The 18,298-nt window shown below is 39.9% G+C and overlaps 1 protein-coding gene across 4 annotated transcripts in view; it reads left to right on the forward strand.

The window, feature by feature from the left end:
• Window positions 1-6,685: 6,685 nt before the first annotated feature.
• The window catches only part of Nap1l1 (nucleosome assembly protein 1 like 1), a 31,304-nt gene continuing 19,691 nt past the window's right edge, over window positions 6,686-18,298 (forward strand). For all 4 annotated transcript variants that reach the window (XM_048359288.1, XM_048359297.1, XM_048359310.1 and 1 more), the window contains exons 1-2: window positions 6,686-6,833; window positions 17,561-17,597. In XM_048359288.1, coding sequence (XP_048215245.1) covers window positions 17,581-17,597 — 17 coding nt within the window. In that variant the 5' untranslated portion in view covers window positions 6,686-6,833; window positions 17,561-17,580. The remainder of the gene's footprint in view (window positions 6,834-17,560; window positions 17,598-18,298) is intronic.

Raw genomic sequence — 18,298 nt, forward strand, 5'->3', positions numbered from 1 at the left:
AAGGTAATAGGGACTAGGTATAATCTTCAAAAGCATGGCCGACTTCCTCAAATTAGGCTCTATGTCCTAAAACTTCCAGAACCTCCCAAAATATGCCACCAAACATTCAGCACATGAGCCTATTTGTACATTTCATTTTCAAACCCTAACAACTTGACTTCAGATTTCTAGACTGTAAACCATGAAAAGAATAAAATGCTGTTACTTAAGTGCTCTATGTGCTTTTTTTTTTTTTTACACACTAGTCCTAGCACACTGTTGCAGATTTCCTAGCAAAGGAATAAATTAGTTTAGGAATTGCTAATTTCCCAACTAAAGTACAGTATATTATGTGATTTATATGATATGATATATAGATATTTATATAATATTGCTTTTCTTTTTGCCATTACCTTTAAAGCATCCTGTCAAAGCACTCTTTCCCAAAGCCAACCCCTTTTCACTTCTCTGCAAGTGAAATTATATGTTTTTAATGCAGGTAGGTTAATTTTTTGTCTATGTTCCATATTAGAATTCTCTAATATCTGGTTGATTTTTATAAACCAGGTCTCACTATGTAGTAAAGGCTAGTCTGGAACTCAATAGCCCGCATGTGGTTCAATCCTATAAATACACCACTGTTTATACCTTTCTCCTTCAAAATCTATAAACTTATAAATAGTTATCTTTTCACCTATGCTATAAACAGGCCTGTTGTTGTTTTTTTCCAGTCCTGTGGACTAACTCAAGATCTCCTGCTAAGCAAGAACTCTACCATTGAATCAGAACCACAACCCATTTCAAGATTTTGTTGTGTGTGTATGTTTTTTTTAACACATTTGGGTTGTAAATACCTAGGAGTAAAATTGCTAAATCCTATGGGAAATATAGGGTAAACTATAAGTAACTCACAAAGTGTCTTCTAAAATATTGGATTACTTTACATTGCCACCAGCAATGGATTATACTTCCTGTTGTTTTATAGCTTTACTGCATTTGGGGTATTTTACTTTATTTTTTGCCAGTCCTGGGGCTTGGGACTCAGGACTTGGGCACTGTCCCTGAGCTTCTTTTTGCTCAAGGCTAGCACTCTTACCTCTTGAGCCACATTGCCACTTCTGGCTTTTTCTGTTTATGTGGTGCTGAGGAATCGAACCCAGGGCTTCATGTATGCTAGGCAAGCACTCTACAGCTAAGCCATATTCCCAGCCCCTTAATTTTATTTTTAATTTTTCAATTTGAACAATTCTATTTTTATTTTCAAAGCACTGCATTTTCAAGATTCATCAATACAGTTTCATCATATTACATTCAGTGCTCTGTTATGCATACACCACATTTCACTATAAAATCTTCCAACAATGGATGCTTACAAATTGATTGAAAATAATATCCAACACCCAAACAATAACTAAACCATATCTCCAAATCCTCTTTTCTAAACTGTTATCATAAAGGTGATGTACAGAGAGTTTTCAATTGCATACAGCAGCAAAAGAGTACATTGCTTTTTGGAAAATACCACCACTTCCCTTGCTTTCTCTGTTTTTCCCTCCCATGCCCACCCACAAGTTGTATAGTTCATTTTCTACATAGTGCATATCAAATCTTCTATATAAACAAATTTGTCTTCCAGACTAGTAAATGTGAAATTATACTTGTATTAAAATAGATTATTTATAGAAATATGGGGTATTCTGACTTCTTGTTTTTCATTGTCTCTATTCTCTATTTCAATTTAAAGGTCAATTAGTGTATTTATGGATCACAGTAGATAACTACCTTTCAGGTCACAGAGTATTAGGAGGAACTTACATTTATAACACACACACACACACACACACACACACACACACACACACACACTTGTTGAGATGGTAGCCCAGGCTGTTCAGTAGGTAGCCCATACTAACTTTAAATTTTTTATTCTTCTACCATATGTTCTCAAGTGTTGGGATTCCTTGTGTGTGCTGCCATGACTAACTCATGTCTGATTTTAAAGTCTATGATTTCTTCTGCTAGTTATAGGCTGAAACATAGACACAATGCATTTAAAGTATTATCTGTTTTCAGCTTGTCTTGCTGATTTCTATAAAGCATGTGTTCACATTTTAGAAACATGTAATACTTTTGTGGTAATTAGTGTGGATTATTTCAGCTCAGGAAAACTTGGTTCAAAATTTGTGCCTAACACTAAGACATGATAAATAATACAGGACTCTAGGCATTCATACACAGTGAGACCAAAAGAGGTTACTCTTAGGATAAGAGCACAAAGATTCAATCCTATATGAATCTGATCATAAAAAATAGCACCTATTGAAATAAATCCCAGGAAATGGTAACAAAAGGGTTTTTTTCTTTGTTGCTGTTTCTGTTTTCTTTTCTTTTTATCTTGTTTGTTCATTTATCTTTGTTTGGGAGGGTCAAGGGTGGCACAGAAATACTGGGACAAAGGGTGAACAAATGCAGCAGTGATACTCACTAGACACTAGACACTGAAAATGAACTATATAACTTGTGAGTTGGGGATAGGAGAGAAAAAAATGGGAGAATGAGGGAAGGGGTGGCATTGTCCAAAAAGAAAGGTACTATTTATCTGGCTTATGTAATTTTTGTATATCACCTTTATAATAACAACAAACATTTTTTAGAAATTGCCTTATGAGGGACAAACATTTATTGCTCCTGTTTTAGACTTGAAAAATGATAGTCTAATATGATTTATCTCAAATTACACAGTGAACAAGTAGTAGAATAGGCTATTTGACTCCAAAGCCTGATCTCTAAACATCCAAGCTACAGTGCCATAGGTGTATCTAAAAATGAAAATCATGGTGAAGAACAAATTTTAACTGGTCAGGGCCACCATTCACTTTAATTACATTAGATGGGCTAATGACATTTTGTGATTTGGAGGTCATTAAGAGGAGTCGATTTAAGAAGCTTGACAGGGGCTGGGAATGTGGCTTAGCAGTAGAATGCTTGCCTAGCATGCATGAAGCCCTGGGTTTGATTCCTCCACACCACATAAACAGAAAAAGTCAGAAGTGGCACTGTGGCTCAAGTGGTAGAGTGCTAGCCTTTAGCAAAAACGAAGCCAGGGATTGTGCTCAGGCCCTAAGTTCAAGCCCCAGGTCTGGCAGAAAGAAGAAGAAGAAAAAAAAAGCCTGATAGTGCTAGGCTCTGGTGGCTCATACCTGTCATCCTAGCTACTCAGGAGGCTGAGATCTGAGGATCACAGTTAAAAGCCAGCAGGGGCAGAAATGTCCCTGTGAAACTCTTGTCTTCAATTAACCACCCAGATACTGGAAGTGGCACTGTGGCTCAAGTGGTAGAGCACTACCCTCGAGCACAAAGAGGCTCAGTGACAGTGCCCAGGCCCTGAGTTCAAGCCCCACAACTGACCAAAAAAAAAAAAAAAAAAAAAAAAAAAAGCCTTCGTAGCATCTTGAAGTCAGCCAACTCTCCTACTTCTTTTTCTCATTTTATTTTCCTTATAGCTCTTTCACTTCGTAGCATCAGAAATCATTTCATTGTCTGCTTATCATTTGCCCACCAAACTGGAATATAGTTCAAGAAAATTAAGAATCTTGTCTTTCTTGCTCAATGCTGTATTTCTAGTGTCTCAAGTTGTGCCCAACACACAAATATTTGTAGGTTGAATAAATAAGTGACTGACCTCCTTTGGACTTAAATTACAAAAATTTCAACTTAAAAACTGTGCTTAGATTGATTTAGATACACTCAGATTAAAAATGGACAGAGTGGAGAAAAGTGAGAAAGACAAGTCCCTCATCATGGGAATGAGTAGTAAAACTGAAGAAATTAAGAGCCTTCCAATCCATCAAACATCTAAAATTGGCAAGGCTTCCTGGAATGGGGTAGATGCCATTAGGAAGGCTAAATTCTCTTCCTTCAATCACCATAAAGGTTTATGGAAAGAAGATAAAGGCTTATTCAGCAACAATACTGCATTGTGTATAGTTTTGATTAGAATGAAAGTCTTGAGGCTCCCACTGAAATTAGGTTATGCAAGTATAGAGCAACAATCTACATTGTTTAGTGAGTTTTTCTTGAAAAGCCATTCTGGATGACATACAATACTTACGAGCTTCACATCTGTCTTAGTCTGCTCTCTGTTGCTGTGACAAAATACCTGAAGGAATTAACTTAAATGAAGAATGGTTTATTTGGGCTCATGGTTTAAGAAGCTTAGTCCATGGCCCCTTGGATCCATTTTTGTGGGTCTGCCTGGAGCTGAACACCATTGCTAGCAGTTCAAGGTTGAGTCAAGTTGCTCACCTCAATTCAGTCCCCAAGAAGAAAGTTGGGTGGAGGATGGGGTGAGGGAAGGAGATAAGAATACCTACAAGGAGTAGGGACAAGATAAGGCCTTGAATGCATGTCCCCAGAGATCTATTTCCTCCAATAGGTCCAACTACCTATATTTGGGACTCCCAATAGTCCATTCTTCTACAAACCCATTGATGGATTAATGATAAGGTTAGCGCCCTTACAATTTAATTACTTCTGAACACTGCTGCATTAGGTTCCAAGTCTTGAAAACATAACACTTTGGGAGACATTTCAAATCTAAATCATAACATTGAGTCGGGCATATATGAAAAAAAGGTTAAGAAAAATACAAGAATCTCCTGTAAAGTACCAAAATGATAAGCAAACTCAGGCATCTATAGATAAACAGCTAGTTTCAGTAAGACTTGGGAGCACCAAAGGGGGCAACATATAGTCTCTAAAATGGAAGAGAGAGTTGTGAAATGTGAAGGTTCAAATAGATAACTATAAGCATTTGAAATTCAGCATTTAGAGAAGAGGTTCTCTCTCTCTCTCTCTCCTTTTTTTGGGGGGGGGGGGTCAGGACATTTTTACCCTTAAAAATGGAGAACTACAGGGCCAGCCAGACATGATACTGCACACCTCTAATCCCAGCTACTCCACAGGGTATGTGGATTGAGGTCTCAGGCCAACCCTGGTAAAAGCTTGTGATGCTCACTGGAAAGATACTAAAGTAAAAAGGCTAGAGTGGTGGCTGTGGTAGAGCTGTGGTAGAACACTTGCAGGCATAAGATCTTAAATTCAAATTGCAGTACTGCAAATAAATTAATAGCTAGATAAACAAAATTAAGGATTATAAAGAATTTTATTTTGAGTTTTTTGAGATAGGGTCTCAATTGTGTGGCCGGGCTGGGCTTGAATTCAAAATCTTACTGACTCAGCCTCTTGAATGCTGGCCACTACACCTGGATTTCCCCTAAAGATATCTGATGCACATTCATACTGATATTCAGTTTATTAGGAATTAACATTTAGGGTTGGAGGTGTGGTTCAGATGGTATAGCACCTGCCTAGCAAGTAGGAAGTTCTGAATTCAAACTCAGTACTGCCACCAAAAAAAAAAAAAAAAGAAATTAACTGAGAAACTTTAAGAAATTTTTCATTATTTCACTTACGACAGTGATTAAGCAATCAATGGTAACACCAAATAGCCTTCTATATGGAAAAAATAACTTTCAAAAAACAGGTAGAATAGCCCCACTCTTTTACCTTTTTGCAAAGCTCTTTAATATCTGGTTTTACAAGAGATGACCAGATTCTCCTGTCTGCTTCTAGTTTTAATGTGCCCCTATCACATGACATGTAGCTTCTGGAAAATCCATTGGCCTATGTAAGCTAAAGATATTACTGTAGACATAGTCTGACGTTTCTTGCAAAAGGCTCTGGAGGTACTCCAACCATACTTTGAGAACAACTGGTTTAAGAATTAAAGGCCCTAGGTAAGAGGATCATGAGTTCAAGGTTAGCCTGATGAGATCCTGTCTCAAAATAAAAAGTTAATAATCCTTTAAAAAAAAGTCAACATGAGATGACATGGCATCAGTCGAAAAACAGCCACAGGGTTTCACAAATCTGAGGATTTAGGAAGGATTCATCTTTTCAGAAGGCCGAAACAACCTATCCTGGTGCCCTCTCATAAAGTATCCCAAGAATATACAAAACATGCCATTTTCATCCATCAAATGACCTAAAGCAGAAACTAGGGGTTGCACATGAGTTAAAAGGATGTACCGGTAGGATGTGGAGCAGCCCTTTAAAGGGTGAAGTAGGATGCAGAGCAATCTGAAAGGCATGTATACCCTCTGGGACCTGCAGAAAATGCTCAGGTGTTGAGGAAGAAAACAATGCTAGGCAGGGAAGGAAAATGTGTGTGTGTGTGTGTGTGTGTGTGTGTGTGTGTGTGTGAATCCAGAAGGGGGTAAGGTCAAGGATGTGGCAAGCCTGCATCTGGTCTACTGCCTTGCAACCTCAGCCCTAGCTGCTTTCAAGCCAAGAGGGTGAAAATCCCTCTGAGGGCCCCAGACCCTCTTGCATCGTCCCTGGGCCACAAAGGATGGGATTAAGATTTTCTTTCCAGCTCAGAGAGCAGAAAAGCGTTGGCGGGGTGTGTAGTGTGTGTGTGTGTGTGTGTGTGTATGGGGGAGGTGGATAGACACTGGCGGGAAGACGAGGCGCCCCAGCACTACACTGAGGGGGAAGAACCCACCGGGAGACTGTGGAGGTCGCCGGGGAAGAAGGACGGTTCTGTTACTAGGCAACCGGGCCCGCCTCCCGCTCGCGTTGCTAGGAGACGCCGGGGCGGGAGGGGGGGCGGTAGAGCGGGCCCTACGTGCTGACGCTAATTGTATATGAGCGCGAGCGGCGGGCTCTCGGGTCTTTTTTAGCGCCATCTGCTCGCGGCGCCGCCTCCTGCTCCTCCTCGCCGCCGCCGCCGCTGCCTCCCTGAGTCACTGTCTGCGCAGCTCCGGCCGTCCGGCTCCCCGTACTCGTCGCCGGTAACGGATGGAGGCCCGGGAGGGAAGGGCGGCCGCGGGGCTGGGCCGGGTGGCCTGCGCGGCGGGGAGCGGCGGGAGGATCGGGGAATCGAGAGCCGGGGCCGCCGGCTGCCTGGGGCCTCTCGGTGAGGCCGGCCGAGTATCCACCTCGCTGCCTCCCGGGGCCCGGGCCAGCAGCCGAGGGGGTTTCTTTCCTTGTGTTTTTGATTTTATTTTTTTTCCTCAGGGACCTCCGCGGAGGTGCGGGGTCGGGGCGGCTCGAGGGCGAGGAGGACTGAGGTTCTTGGGGGGAAGGTGTCCCACCGGCTTCTCCGCGCGGACGGGAACGAGGGCGCTGCGACGTCGGCTCGGGTGGGCTCCGTGGAGCCGGCGGAGCCGCAAGGAGCCACGGGCCGGGAGGCACGGGCGGGCGCGGGGAATGCGGGCCGGTCTCCTCCCAGTACACCCTCCCCCCCCCCCGCCCCCAGCCGCCCTACACCACCCTCCTTCCCCTCTCCCCTCACCCCCAACCTCTCATCCGGAATTACCTCCGGGAGGGTAGCCGCTGGGGGGGCGGGGATGGAGAGGGGCGCGGAGGCTGCGAATTCCGATGGGAAGGAGGGGCTGCGGAGGGCCGGGAGATGGGCGGTGGAGGCCGCGAGGCTTCGCCTCCGCCCACAGGAGGCAGCCAGGAGCCCCGGGCCGCAGACCTCGCACGTGGTGGTAGGCGCGGGGGCCGCTAGCTGTGCCCGGTTGGAGACCCTGTAGTCTGGGAGGGCTGCCCTTCCTTGGCTTCAAGGGGGTCGAGGCGGTAGATAGGTGATGCAAAGGAATCCTGAGCTGATCAGCTGGTTCCTTGGGGTGTCAAACTCACCTCGGCTTCCCTTGAATTTTTTTTTTTTTGTATCAGGAAAATATCAAATGTTAACTGGCGATTTTAAAGAACTCATGTGAGGTGCTTTTTTTTGGGGGGGGGGTTTAAGAAGATAGAAATAGTGTTTTGTGTAACCTAGTTACAGTCAGGAGTGGGGTGTCCCCCTTTGGAGACGATTGATCCTAATCGATTAAAAACAACAATCTCCGGATAGTTCTAAGTTGAAATAAAAAGGGTTTGGGCAGTAATTGCCTTAATTCTTTTAGGCAAACAGATTAGTTGATTGAAGTTCTATGAAAAAATACTTCATTGTACCTATTTTAAAATGGTGTGGGGGTGGGTAAACTGGAAAGAAGTTTGAGGTGGGATTAGGGTTTATGTGCCATGGAGTTTTGTCACTGCCCCATTTCCTAGAAAATCTCCAGTAGTGAAGGGAGGAAGAGACCCAGCCCCAGCTCCTGCTGTGGAGGTCTGGGCTTTGAGTACAAAAGGAATGATAATCTTGACACTGGTTGTCCTCTAGGAGTCTTTATTTTAGACAACCATAGTTTTAAGGAGTTCTGAAAAGACTACTACACTTTTTTTAAAAAAAAACAGATTTCTTTATTGCAAAGCATTTTTATTTAATTTTTTTTTTTTTTTGCCAGTTCTGGGCACTGTCCCTTAGCTTCTTTTGCTTAAGGCTAGCTAGCATTCTACCACTTGAGGCCACAGCATCACTTCCAGCCCTTTGTGTTTTTGTCGTGCTAAGGAATTGTACCCAGGGCTTCATGCATGCTGGGCAAGCATTCTACCACTAAGCCACATTCCCAGCCCTGAAAAGACTACACTTTAAAAAACAATCTCACACCCTACCTTCTTGCTTGGGTTTAGGAAATCCAAGATGAAATTTGCTATTTCTAAAAATAGATGCCATCAGAACATCTTTTAAAGCTAATATCTATAGTGTTGAACTTGTGACTCAAGTAGCAAGAGCACATTTCTGGTATGTGCAACAGCCTGATTCAGTCATCATTACTGCTAGTTCTCCCTCCCCCCCCAACTAATATACCCTGTTTTCTTGTCTCTAGTATTTAATCCTTATATTACTTAGAATGTAATACTCCTGGACTACAGTTGTGGCTGAAGTGCGAGCTGATAGAGCACCTGCATAGCACAAGACCCCCAGATCTCAAATCCTAGTACTGTAAAAAAAAAAAAAATAAATAAAGAGTAAAACTCCACTCCTTATCTTGTATTGGATAAGGGCAAAGTTTCCATAGATTAAACTTCTTTAAAAAAGAATTGAAGACAAATCAGGTTTTCAGTGGTTGTGTCTCAAGCTTGTTTGAAGTTGTTGACATTGTTGACATTGACTCTCTAGGAGTTGCTAATATTTTGTTATTTGTCAACATTATGAGTGTGTGTGTGTGTGTGTGTGTGTGTGTGTGTGTGCTGGTCCTAGGGATTGAACTCAGGGCTGGGTGCTGTCTCTGAACTTCTATTGCTCAAGGCTAGTGTTTATCATTTGAGCTGAGGCTCTACTTTTGGCTTTGGGGGGGTCCCTAATTGGAGATAAGAATCCCTTGTGCTCCCATCCTCAGATCTCAGACCCTTGAGTAGCTAAGATTACAGGCGTGATCCACCTTGCAGGCAGCCTTTTATTTTATTTTTGTGATAGGTTTGAAATTGGCTTTGCACTCACTTGCTGGTCAGGCACTTTACCACTTAAGCTACACTTGCAGCATTCCTTTTGTGCTTTGGTTATTTTCCCCAGCCTAGTTGTAGGTCTTCCTTTTAGGATTCTCACATAGGCGGGATGACAAATGCCTGCCACTGCAGTTATCCTTTTATGGTTCTGGAGAACTTTTTGCACAGGCTGACCTTTAGTCACAGTCCTCGCAATTTCAGCCTCCACGGTAGCAAGGATTACAAGGTATGGGCCACCATAACAACTATAAATAAATTTGTGGCCATTAATTGGCAATCTAATACTGAATGTGGCACATCATTGTTCCTGTTCTTTCAAAACACTAGTAGCAAAACTAATCTGAAATTCAGTTTGAAGTTTATTTTGTTCAGTTTGCTCATATTGGCTTCAAGTGACAGATTTGATTCTAAATTCTCTGGAAAGCCATTCAAATAGGTTACACACACACACACACACACACACACACACACACACGAAAGGACCAGCAAGATCAGTTTGACTAAAAAGGCCTGAAAGTGTCAAAAGTAAGATATTTTGGTTACTCTGTTCATATTTTGCTTGGTTATAAATTGAATGTAATGTAAGGGTTAGAGAACAAATCCCTTTTGTAATATAGAAATCGTATGATCATTCTGTTCAGAATGTAAATTTTAGTCAAACCTATGGTTTTGTTCTTGGCAACCTCTGACTATTTTAGCACCTGTTTGGACATGTATCTTTCTTTTATCATAAACAAAACAATTTGGTTGCCTAGATATAAAATGCTGTGATGAGAGCTATGAAGAAAGAAGGAAGTGGGGCTAAAGGATCCTATAGAGTAGTATTTACAACATAATTTACAGAAAAGAACCTTGATGTTAGGTCTCATTTCAAACTAATTTCATCTGAATATGAAGATCTTTCCTTATGGACAGAGTGCTGTTAGAGGGTGAGACAGGCTTTACACCTGTTCTTAAGGTGTTAATAGAAAACATTAGACCATATTAGTGGGCTAGTTAGAGAAATTGGCCTCTGTACTTGTTTTAACTTTTTCAGAAATGAACTTATTGAATTTTACTGTGGAAGAGGGCTATAGAAATCATTTTCTAAAGTACAATGCGAAATAATAAAATAGCTAATCAGTATGGCTATTTAGTGTTTTAAATCCTTCAGCATGTATTATTACCTGATTTAATTCTTTTAGGCATAGGTAGTACTAACATTTCAACAAGGAAAGTGAAGTATACTGTGGCCAAAATGCTTACATGAGTTGCATATATGAGTGAGTGATGACTTAGGATGACATATTTGTAGTTTCAGAAGAAATATCCTTTCCAAACTTGGAATTCAAAATGCATTCTAACTTAGGGGTTCCACTTTGCTCTAGGGAAAAGCTAGGCACAAGGTCTTGTTTCAACATGAAATTTCTTTATAGTTGGCTAATAGCCTCTCAGTTTTATTTTTACATATGTAAATGTATACATGTGAGTGTATGTATGTATTTGTGAGCTATGTGTGCCACGTACGTAATAATTGGGAGATTACATGTGGATACGTTTAAACATTTAATCAATTTTTATCCAACACTGTAGCCTGTGTATGTACTCCTTTCTATTTTATTAGATGGTATTGTGGCTATTGAAATCCTTTGTACTGAAGATAGTGTTCCCCAATAATACTCAGTTTTCCTTGGGAGTTGATGCAAAGCCACTTCAAACTTGACTGTTGATATCACTGAAATAAAAGTGAGTGGAAAATATTTAAGCTGTGAGGTTGTAATGGAGTCAAACATGGTGCTAAGCTCTAGATCAATGAAAATGTTTTAAAACAGCATCCAGGTCTGAAACACTGAATTGTGTAAGGTACCTTTGGAATGAGGTGAGGTTCTATGTTAAGGGAAGCTTTATGTCCTTGGGTATTACTAGTTTTCCCTTTTGCCTCAAACTATTTGCATTTTTTAAACATTGCCTGTTTCCTAGTGAAATAGTCTTTTTTGTAAAACAATGGCTAGTGTATGATTTAATTGGGAATGAACCTTGGTTTTTGAAATAGCATTTTAGAAGTAAGCTTTGAAATCTCAGTTTTAGTCTTGTTTTGCAAGATTAGGTGCTTAATATTTTATCTGCAAATGAAGAGGAAAGCTCTTAATCTCTGTTGCAGAGTAGACTCAAGAAACCACTTTATAGTATGGAGATGTACTCTAAGTTAACCATTGTGAAAAGATTGGTAGTGGAATCTGGACATTTAGCTATTGAATAAACCACAGACAGTTTTTTTTGTGGACTCATTCAGTGGCTTCCTCTCTTTACTAAGGAGTTTCTTCATGTTTTCAAATTATGATTTGTTAGGATCCAGCATACCTTCCCATTGTGACTTTCTATGTATTTTTTTTTTTTTTTTGGCCAGTCCTGGGGCTTGGACTCAGGTCTTGAGCACTGTCCTTGGCTTCTTTTTGCTCAAGGCTAGTACTCTGCTACTTGAGCCACAGCGCCACTTCTGGCCGTTTTCTGTATATGTGGTGCTGGGGAATTGAACCCAGGGCCTCGTGTATAAGAGGCAAGCATTCTTGCCACTAGGCCATATCCCCAGCCCCTCTATGTATTTCTTACAAGCTTCCTTACAGTTCCTATAATTCTCTCTTTGGCTGTATCTCATGTACTTTGCCAGTCCGATTTGATGTCAGTTGTTTCTGTACTAGAGTTTGAGCCATACACCCCAGCTTTGTTGTTTATTTCTGTAAGTTCTGTTCTTTTCCAAATGTTGCTATATCATTAAATGGGTGTTGCTTTTGCATCTGCTGTTCCTCTGCCTGCTTTCTCTTCTACTCTTCCTTCTCTAGATTGAGGTTAGTACTTTGTACATGCTAGATAGGTCTTCTACCATTGAACTACACTCAGTCCCAGACACTGTATTTTCAGGTTTAAGTAAGCCCATATCTTTTGACCTTTGTCTTTCATTTGTTTGTTTATAGTCTATTTGACAATTAGTGAGTCTTGGTAGGACTAATTTCTTGTTTGTTTTCCTTGCTCCTGTTGCCTTTTGACAGCCACTTGAATGAGTTATTTGAGGTCTAAGGCAAAGAAAATGCCTTTTACTTACATTTAGATGTAGATGTTCAGGTATCTTCAAACATACTAGCAGAGGCCAGGGATGGGGCAACTCAGATGAGATGAATTTAGAATGGTTGTCCAGAAGAACTGGCTTATTGTTTCTGAGGATATAAAAAACATAGATTTGGTAGATATTAATGGGATATGCTCCTTGATTCTCTCTCCATCCTTTTGTAGACGTGGTTTGCCTGCTTTGAAAGTAGGGGGTCTAATTTAGCCAGAAATAGAAGGTTGAAGTGTTGTTCTGCTTTGTCTTGAATTTTTCTTCTCTTGTTTGAGGTAGGTCTCACAGTGTATCCCTCCTGAGTGCTAGGATTATGTATGTATATGGAACACTGTACCAAGCATTGTTTTGAATCTTATAAGGTAAAATTTGATTTTAAGAATTTAAAATTCTTTTAAGAGTTTGAAATGGACATTCAGTAGCATGGTAGTCCATTTATGAACATGTTAAAATGGCACAACATTTTGAATATGGAAGCTTAGAGATACTTTTTACCATTGCTGACTGTACTAGATAAGTAAGTATTAAATAAACTAGTAAATTCCAAAATGTTACTGAATTAAGTAAATTTCTGTGTATTAGAAAGCCACACAATGCAAAATGAAAAGTAGGTTCATATTTCTTCCCAGTGTTAGGTTTCTTGTTCATCTTCCTAGAAGTTAGAGGACTGTGATATCAGTGATAATGTATGTGCTTGGCATATATATACAAGGCTCTGGTTCCAAACACCAGCATGAAAAAGAAGGTGTGTGTGTATGTATGTAAGGTTTTTTTTTTTATAAGAAAGTGTGTATTATGTACACATATCAAAGTGTGCATATAACTCACCTCATAGTGTTCTTTACTTATCAGCTCTGAAAGCTGCTTTTTCCCCCCCTTGGTACTGCTGGGACTTGAACTCTACCTCGCACTTGTTAGGTGGGAACTATACTACTGAGCCAAACCTGCAGTCCTTCCTTGCATTGGCTATTTTTGAAATAGAATTTGCTCTCTTCCCCAGTATGCTGCTGAAGCAATACACTGATTTATGTTTACCATAAAGCTAGGATAACAGGTGCATGCCACAATGGCCAGCTGTTGGTTTAAAAGGGTTTTGTGAACTGTTTAGGCCCTGACTACTCTCAAACTGTGACCTTCCCTATTACAGGCATGAGCAATTGGTAGGGTCATAAGAACTGCTTTATTTTTGACTGCAGAACATTCTGTTTTATGCATATGCCATAATAATGTTATGTGGACTACTCTGAAGTATACACAATATAGTTATTGGCAAAAGCAGATGTAATTCCTCTTATGTCATGAGTTTTTCTGTCTTTTCAGTTGGGATATGCTTTAGGTTGCACAAAATTATCTTAGAGAGGAGTTAACATTGATGAAAAGAAAGATAAAATAATTAGCCAGAATGTGCAGATTGGAGAGGAAAACATTGGGCGGAGAGGCAAAGAATCAGTAGAACTTGTTCACCAGAGTTTGAGTAGTATCTCTGCCTCCTAAGTCTGTGATCAAAGGTTTACTCCTTGATCATGCAAAGTCTTAATATGCTATCCATCCTTTTTTAAAAGATTTTTTTTGTTTAATGTGTATTGTACACAAACTGAGTTTCATTGTAGCATTTTCAGATACCTAAAATATGCTTTGATCATATTTAGCCCCTCCCTTAGGATTTTCATTTTTTAATGGAAATTTTCTTTTGCCTCTTGGGACAGGATCTTGCTTAGCCCAGGCTGCCCTCAAACTAGCCATCATCCTGTATCTGCCTCTTGTACCAAGATAATAAGTTTCATTTGGATTCACTTATTTTTTTTTTTGTGGTGACATCCTAGCCCATGTGGACCAGTCTTACAAGTGAATACAAGGACAACATGCTTAGTCTTGATAGTCTTTATCCAGGTTACTTTCCGGAAAAGTTATAGTTAAACAACATTAGCCAGATTTAAGAATGCAAGTTTACAATTTTTCTTGGATTGGAAAGAAATCTTTGATGAGTTGATATGTGAATTAATCCAACTTGGATTATTTTAGAGACTATTATTTTTTTAGATAGTGTTCATAATTGTTTGAACATTTTGTAAATGCTTTCTAGTTGTCTAATATCTGTAGAGTAACTAGTATTACTAGAATTATTTAAAGCAAATGGAAAATACTTTGAGAAGATGATGTATTAGAAGAAATAGTTCTGTTGTAGTATAGAGACTTGATACTTTCCCAAGTATTACTAAAATCATCATCTTAATTCTCTGGGCTAGCTATGGTAGTACATACCTTTGATCCTAGCTACTTGAGAGGCAGAAATAGGTCAGCCCTGGCAAAAAGACCTTATTTCAAAAACAAGCTGGAAGCTGGGTACACTGGATCTTATCTGTAATCCTAGCTACCTGGGAGGCGAGGATCTGAGATTCCCATCTCAATCAGTAGAAAGCTGGGTACATTGGAGGGTACCTGTCATTTCAGCTTTAAGAAGCTAAAGTTGGAACTAGCCTTAAATAGAAACTTGGGCACAAAATGGGAGACTATTAAAAAAATAATGTAGGGCTGGGAATATGGCCTAGTGGTAAAGTGTTTCATAAACATGAAGCTCCGGGTTCGATTCCTCAGCACCACATATATAGAAAAAGCCGGAACTGGCGCTGTGGCTCAAGTGGTAGAGTGCTAGCCTTGAGCGAAAAGAAGCCAGGGACAGTGCTCAGGCCCTGAATTCAAGCCCCAGGACTGGCAAACACGCCAAGCCCCCCCCCCAGTCCGGCCCACCCATCGCCCTTCCCCCCCCCTTGCACACAGAAAAAAACAATGTAAGCAAAAAGGGCTAGAAGGGGGCTGGGAATATGGCCTAGTGGTAGAGAGCTTGCCTAGCATGCATGAAGCCCTAGGTTCAATTCCTCAGCACCACATACACAGAAAAAGCCAGAAGTGGTGCTGTGTCTCAAGAGATAGAGTGCCAGCCTTGAGCAAAAAGAAGCCAGAGACAGTGCTCAGGCCCTGAGTTCAAGCCCCAGGACTGGCAAAAAAAAAAGGGGGGGGGGCTAGAAGCAGATAACCAAAGTGGTATAATACTTCCCCCTCCCAAAGAAAAGAAAGCTTGCTATGTGGTGGTGCCTTAGATCCAAGCTACTCTGGAGGCAGAGATAGGAGGATTGGGGTTCCAGGCAAGCCTAGGCGCACAGACTGTATCTGAAAAACTAAAAAGGCAAAACGACTGGGTGTAACACAGTGGCAGTACATGAATACTAGGAAAAAAAACCCTTTCTTAAGTAATGAACACTAAACATTGATATAGGTGTATACATGTTGTAAGATTTTCTCAGGTTAATGCTAAGGCTTTAGTTTTTAGACTTGAGGTTTTATTTTCATAAATTACACAAAGTGCTATTTACATTTATACATATAGTACACTTTGATCAAATTTACCCTGTATATATTGTCTTTTAACTCCCTTTACTCCTCTCTACCTGCTAGTTTTTTAAGTACTCAGTGAGTTTTGTTACAGATTTTACTTATTAAAAGATAGATTTGGGGGCTGGGGATATGGCCTAGTGGCAAGAGTGTTTGCCTCATATACATGAAGCCCTGAGTTCAATTCCCCAGCACCACATATACAGAAAATGGCCAGAAGTGGAGCTGTGGCTCAAGTGGCAGAGTGCTAGCCTTGAGCAAAAAGAAGCCAGGGACAGTGCTCAGGCCCTGAGTCCAAGCCTCAGGACTGGCCAAAAAAAAAAAAAGATAGACTTGATTTTAATCTAAGATTGTGTCTAGACTTGGTTTAGAATTTTAGCATTCTGGATTGCTTCTAATCAGCCATATTTCTGAATATAATACATTTAATCTTGTTTTCTCTTTTTTGCTTGTGCTTTGTTTTGTTTAGGTTTTTTGAGATGTAAGATCCCTGGAACTTGATATATGTAGCCCAGGTTTTTGTCTCAGTGTTCTGAGTGCTGGAGTTTTAGGTTTTGCCATCATACCTGGCAATCGTAGGTTTATTTAATTCATTTTCTAAAAGCAGTATTCTCTGTTCTAATCTTTTAGTGGGAAAGATCTTAAGACTTGTTCTGATGAGTTCTCAAGTAAATTTATTCAGACCTGGCAATCAGGTGTTGTAGACAATATTGTCCATAAGCCCAGGGTCACTAAGGGCCCTGACAGGACATGAGGAAGAAAGGATAGAATTACTTGATGAAGGTTGAGATATCCTACACTTTATTAGTTACAAAATAGTTTCAAGAACTGACATTTCACATAGGGATTATTAAGCCTTTTATTTTTAAAGTCCTCCTAGGGAGGTGGTATTCTGGTTCCAAGTGGTAGAGTGCAGTAGAGTGCTCCCTTAAGCTGGGACAGCACCCAGGTCTTAAGTTCAACCTTCATGACTGACTGAGGGGGAGAAACCTCCAGGGCATTTATAGTAGGTATAACTAGTTTTTTGCTTGTTTGTTTTCCTTTCCTGGGGTTTGAACTCAGGGCTTTGTGCTCGAGGCTAGTGCTCTACCACTTGAACCACAGCACCACTTCCAGGTTTTCCTGAGTAGTTTATTAGAAATAAATGTCTCACGGACTTTTCTGCCCAGACTGTAGTTTTGTTTTTTAATATGAATTTGATAAAAAAAATGTTAGAAGTGAATTTGTTCTGCATTGCTCAGTAGCCAAAGAAGAAGCTTAGCAAAAATTGTTCATAATTGTCATAATAATTAGAATTTAAATACTTTAAAACAACTTTCTCTGCAGTTGTACAAACATTGAATTGTTTAACAACAGTGTTATAAACAGCCTAAAAGCCTGGTATACTTTAGTGGAAAAATTATTTTGGTAACTATTTTTATGTTCCATCATTTTTTTTTAAGCATTGATACTGTTTTAAAGGAAATACACTGCGAGTGGGGATGCAGCTCGGTGGCAGAGTCCTTGCCTAGCATATGCCAAGGCTTTGGATTTAGTCTCCAGGGCCACCAGAAAAAAAATGCAGCACAAAGTAAAAAGAATATACATTTTATATATCTCTTGGGATAGTGTTCCTCAATATATGGATTGAAGAGTTTAAGTGTTTTTTATTGGTATTAAGTCATACCCTTTTTTTTTTAACACTGATGTTTTTCTTTATAGATATTTGGAGTTCTTATAACATGGCAGAAGTTGACAAGTAAGTGGATGGCAGTTTTTTTCTTTTTTCTCAGAGATTTGGTTATCACTGTGATTTGGTGTTACTAATACTGTGATATAATTTTTATTAGGTACTTAGAAAGTTTGTGGTATTGACCAGTACTTAGTTCCTACTGTTTTGGAAGTGTATCTATAAAATGTAGTATATATGACAGTATATAATTATAAATTTATTGTTCAATGTGTATCCTTGGGAAAGTGGTGCTAAGCACAATAACAAACAGAACATAGATAATTTTCCAAACTTATTTTTACCATATATATTTCCCTCCAAAGGTTTTTCTACTTACATTGTAATGTGTTTTAACTATAGAAGATATATATATATATATATACACACACACACACACACATATATATAAAAGTGTATCTGTGGAAAGAGGTTCAACTTTAGTTACTATTACTACCACTATTAATTGAAGGCTCCAATATAGTACAATGAAAAACCAGAGACAATCTTGGTGGTCAGAGTCTAACAAACTATCTCAATAGTCTATTGTAGAAAAGTTATTGGTAAGGTATAATGTACCTTGAAGCAGGTAAAATATGGGTACATTCTGGGAAATGTGAGTTTAATCATTCATGTGGTAGGTTTCTTGGGTAGATGGATGTCTTAAACAATATGACCAGGGAATATGGGATGCACTCCATAGTACTTTAATTACACTGTAGTCTACAAAC

This window comes from Perognathus longimembris, chromosome 1, assembly GCF_023159225.1.
Source record: "Perognathus longimembris pacificus isolate PPM17 chromosome 1, ASM2315922v1, whole genome shotgun sequence".
In the NCBI taxonomy this organism is placed as follows: Eukaryota; Metazoa; Chordata; class Mammalia; order Rodentia; family Heteromyidae; genus Perognathus; species Perognathus longimembris.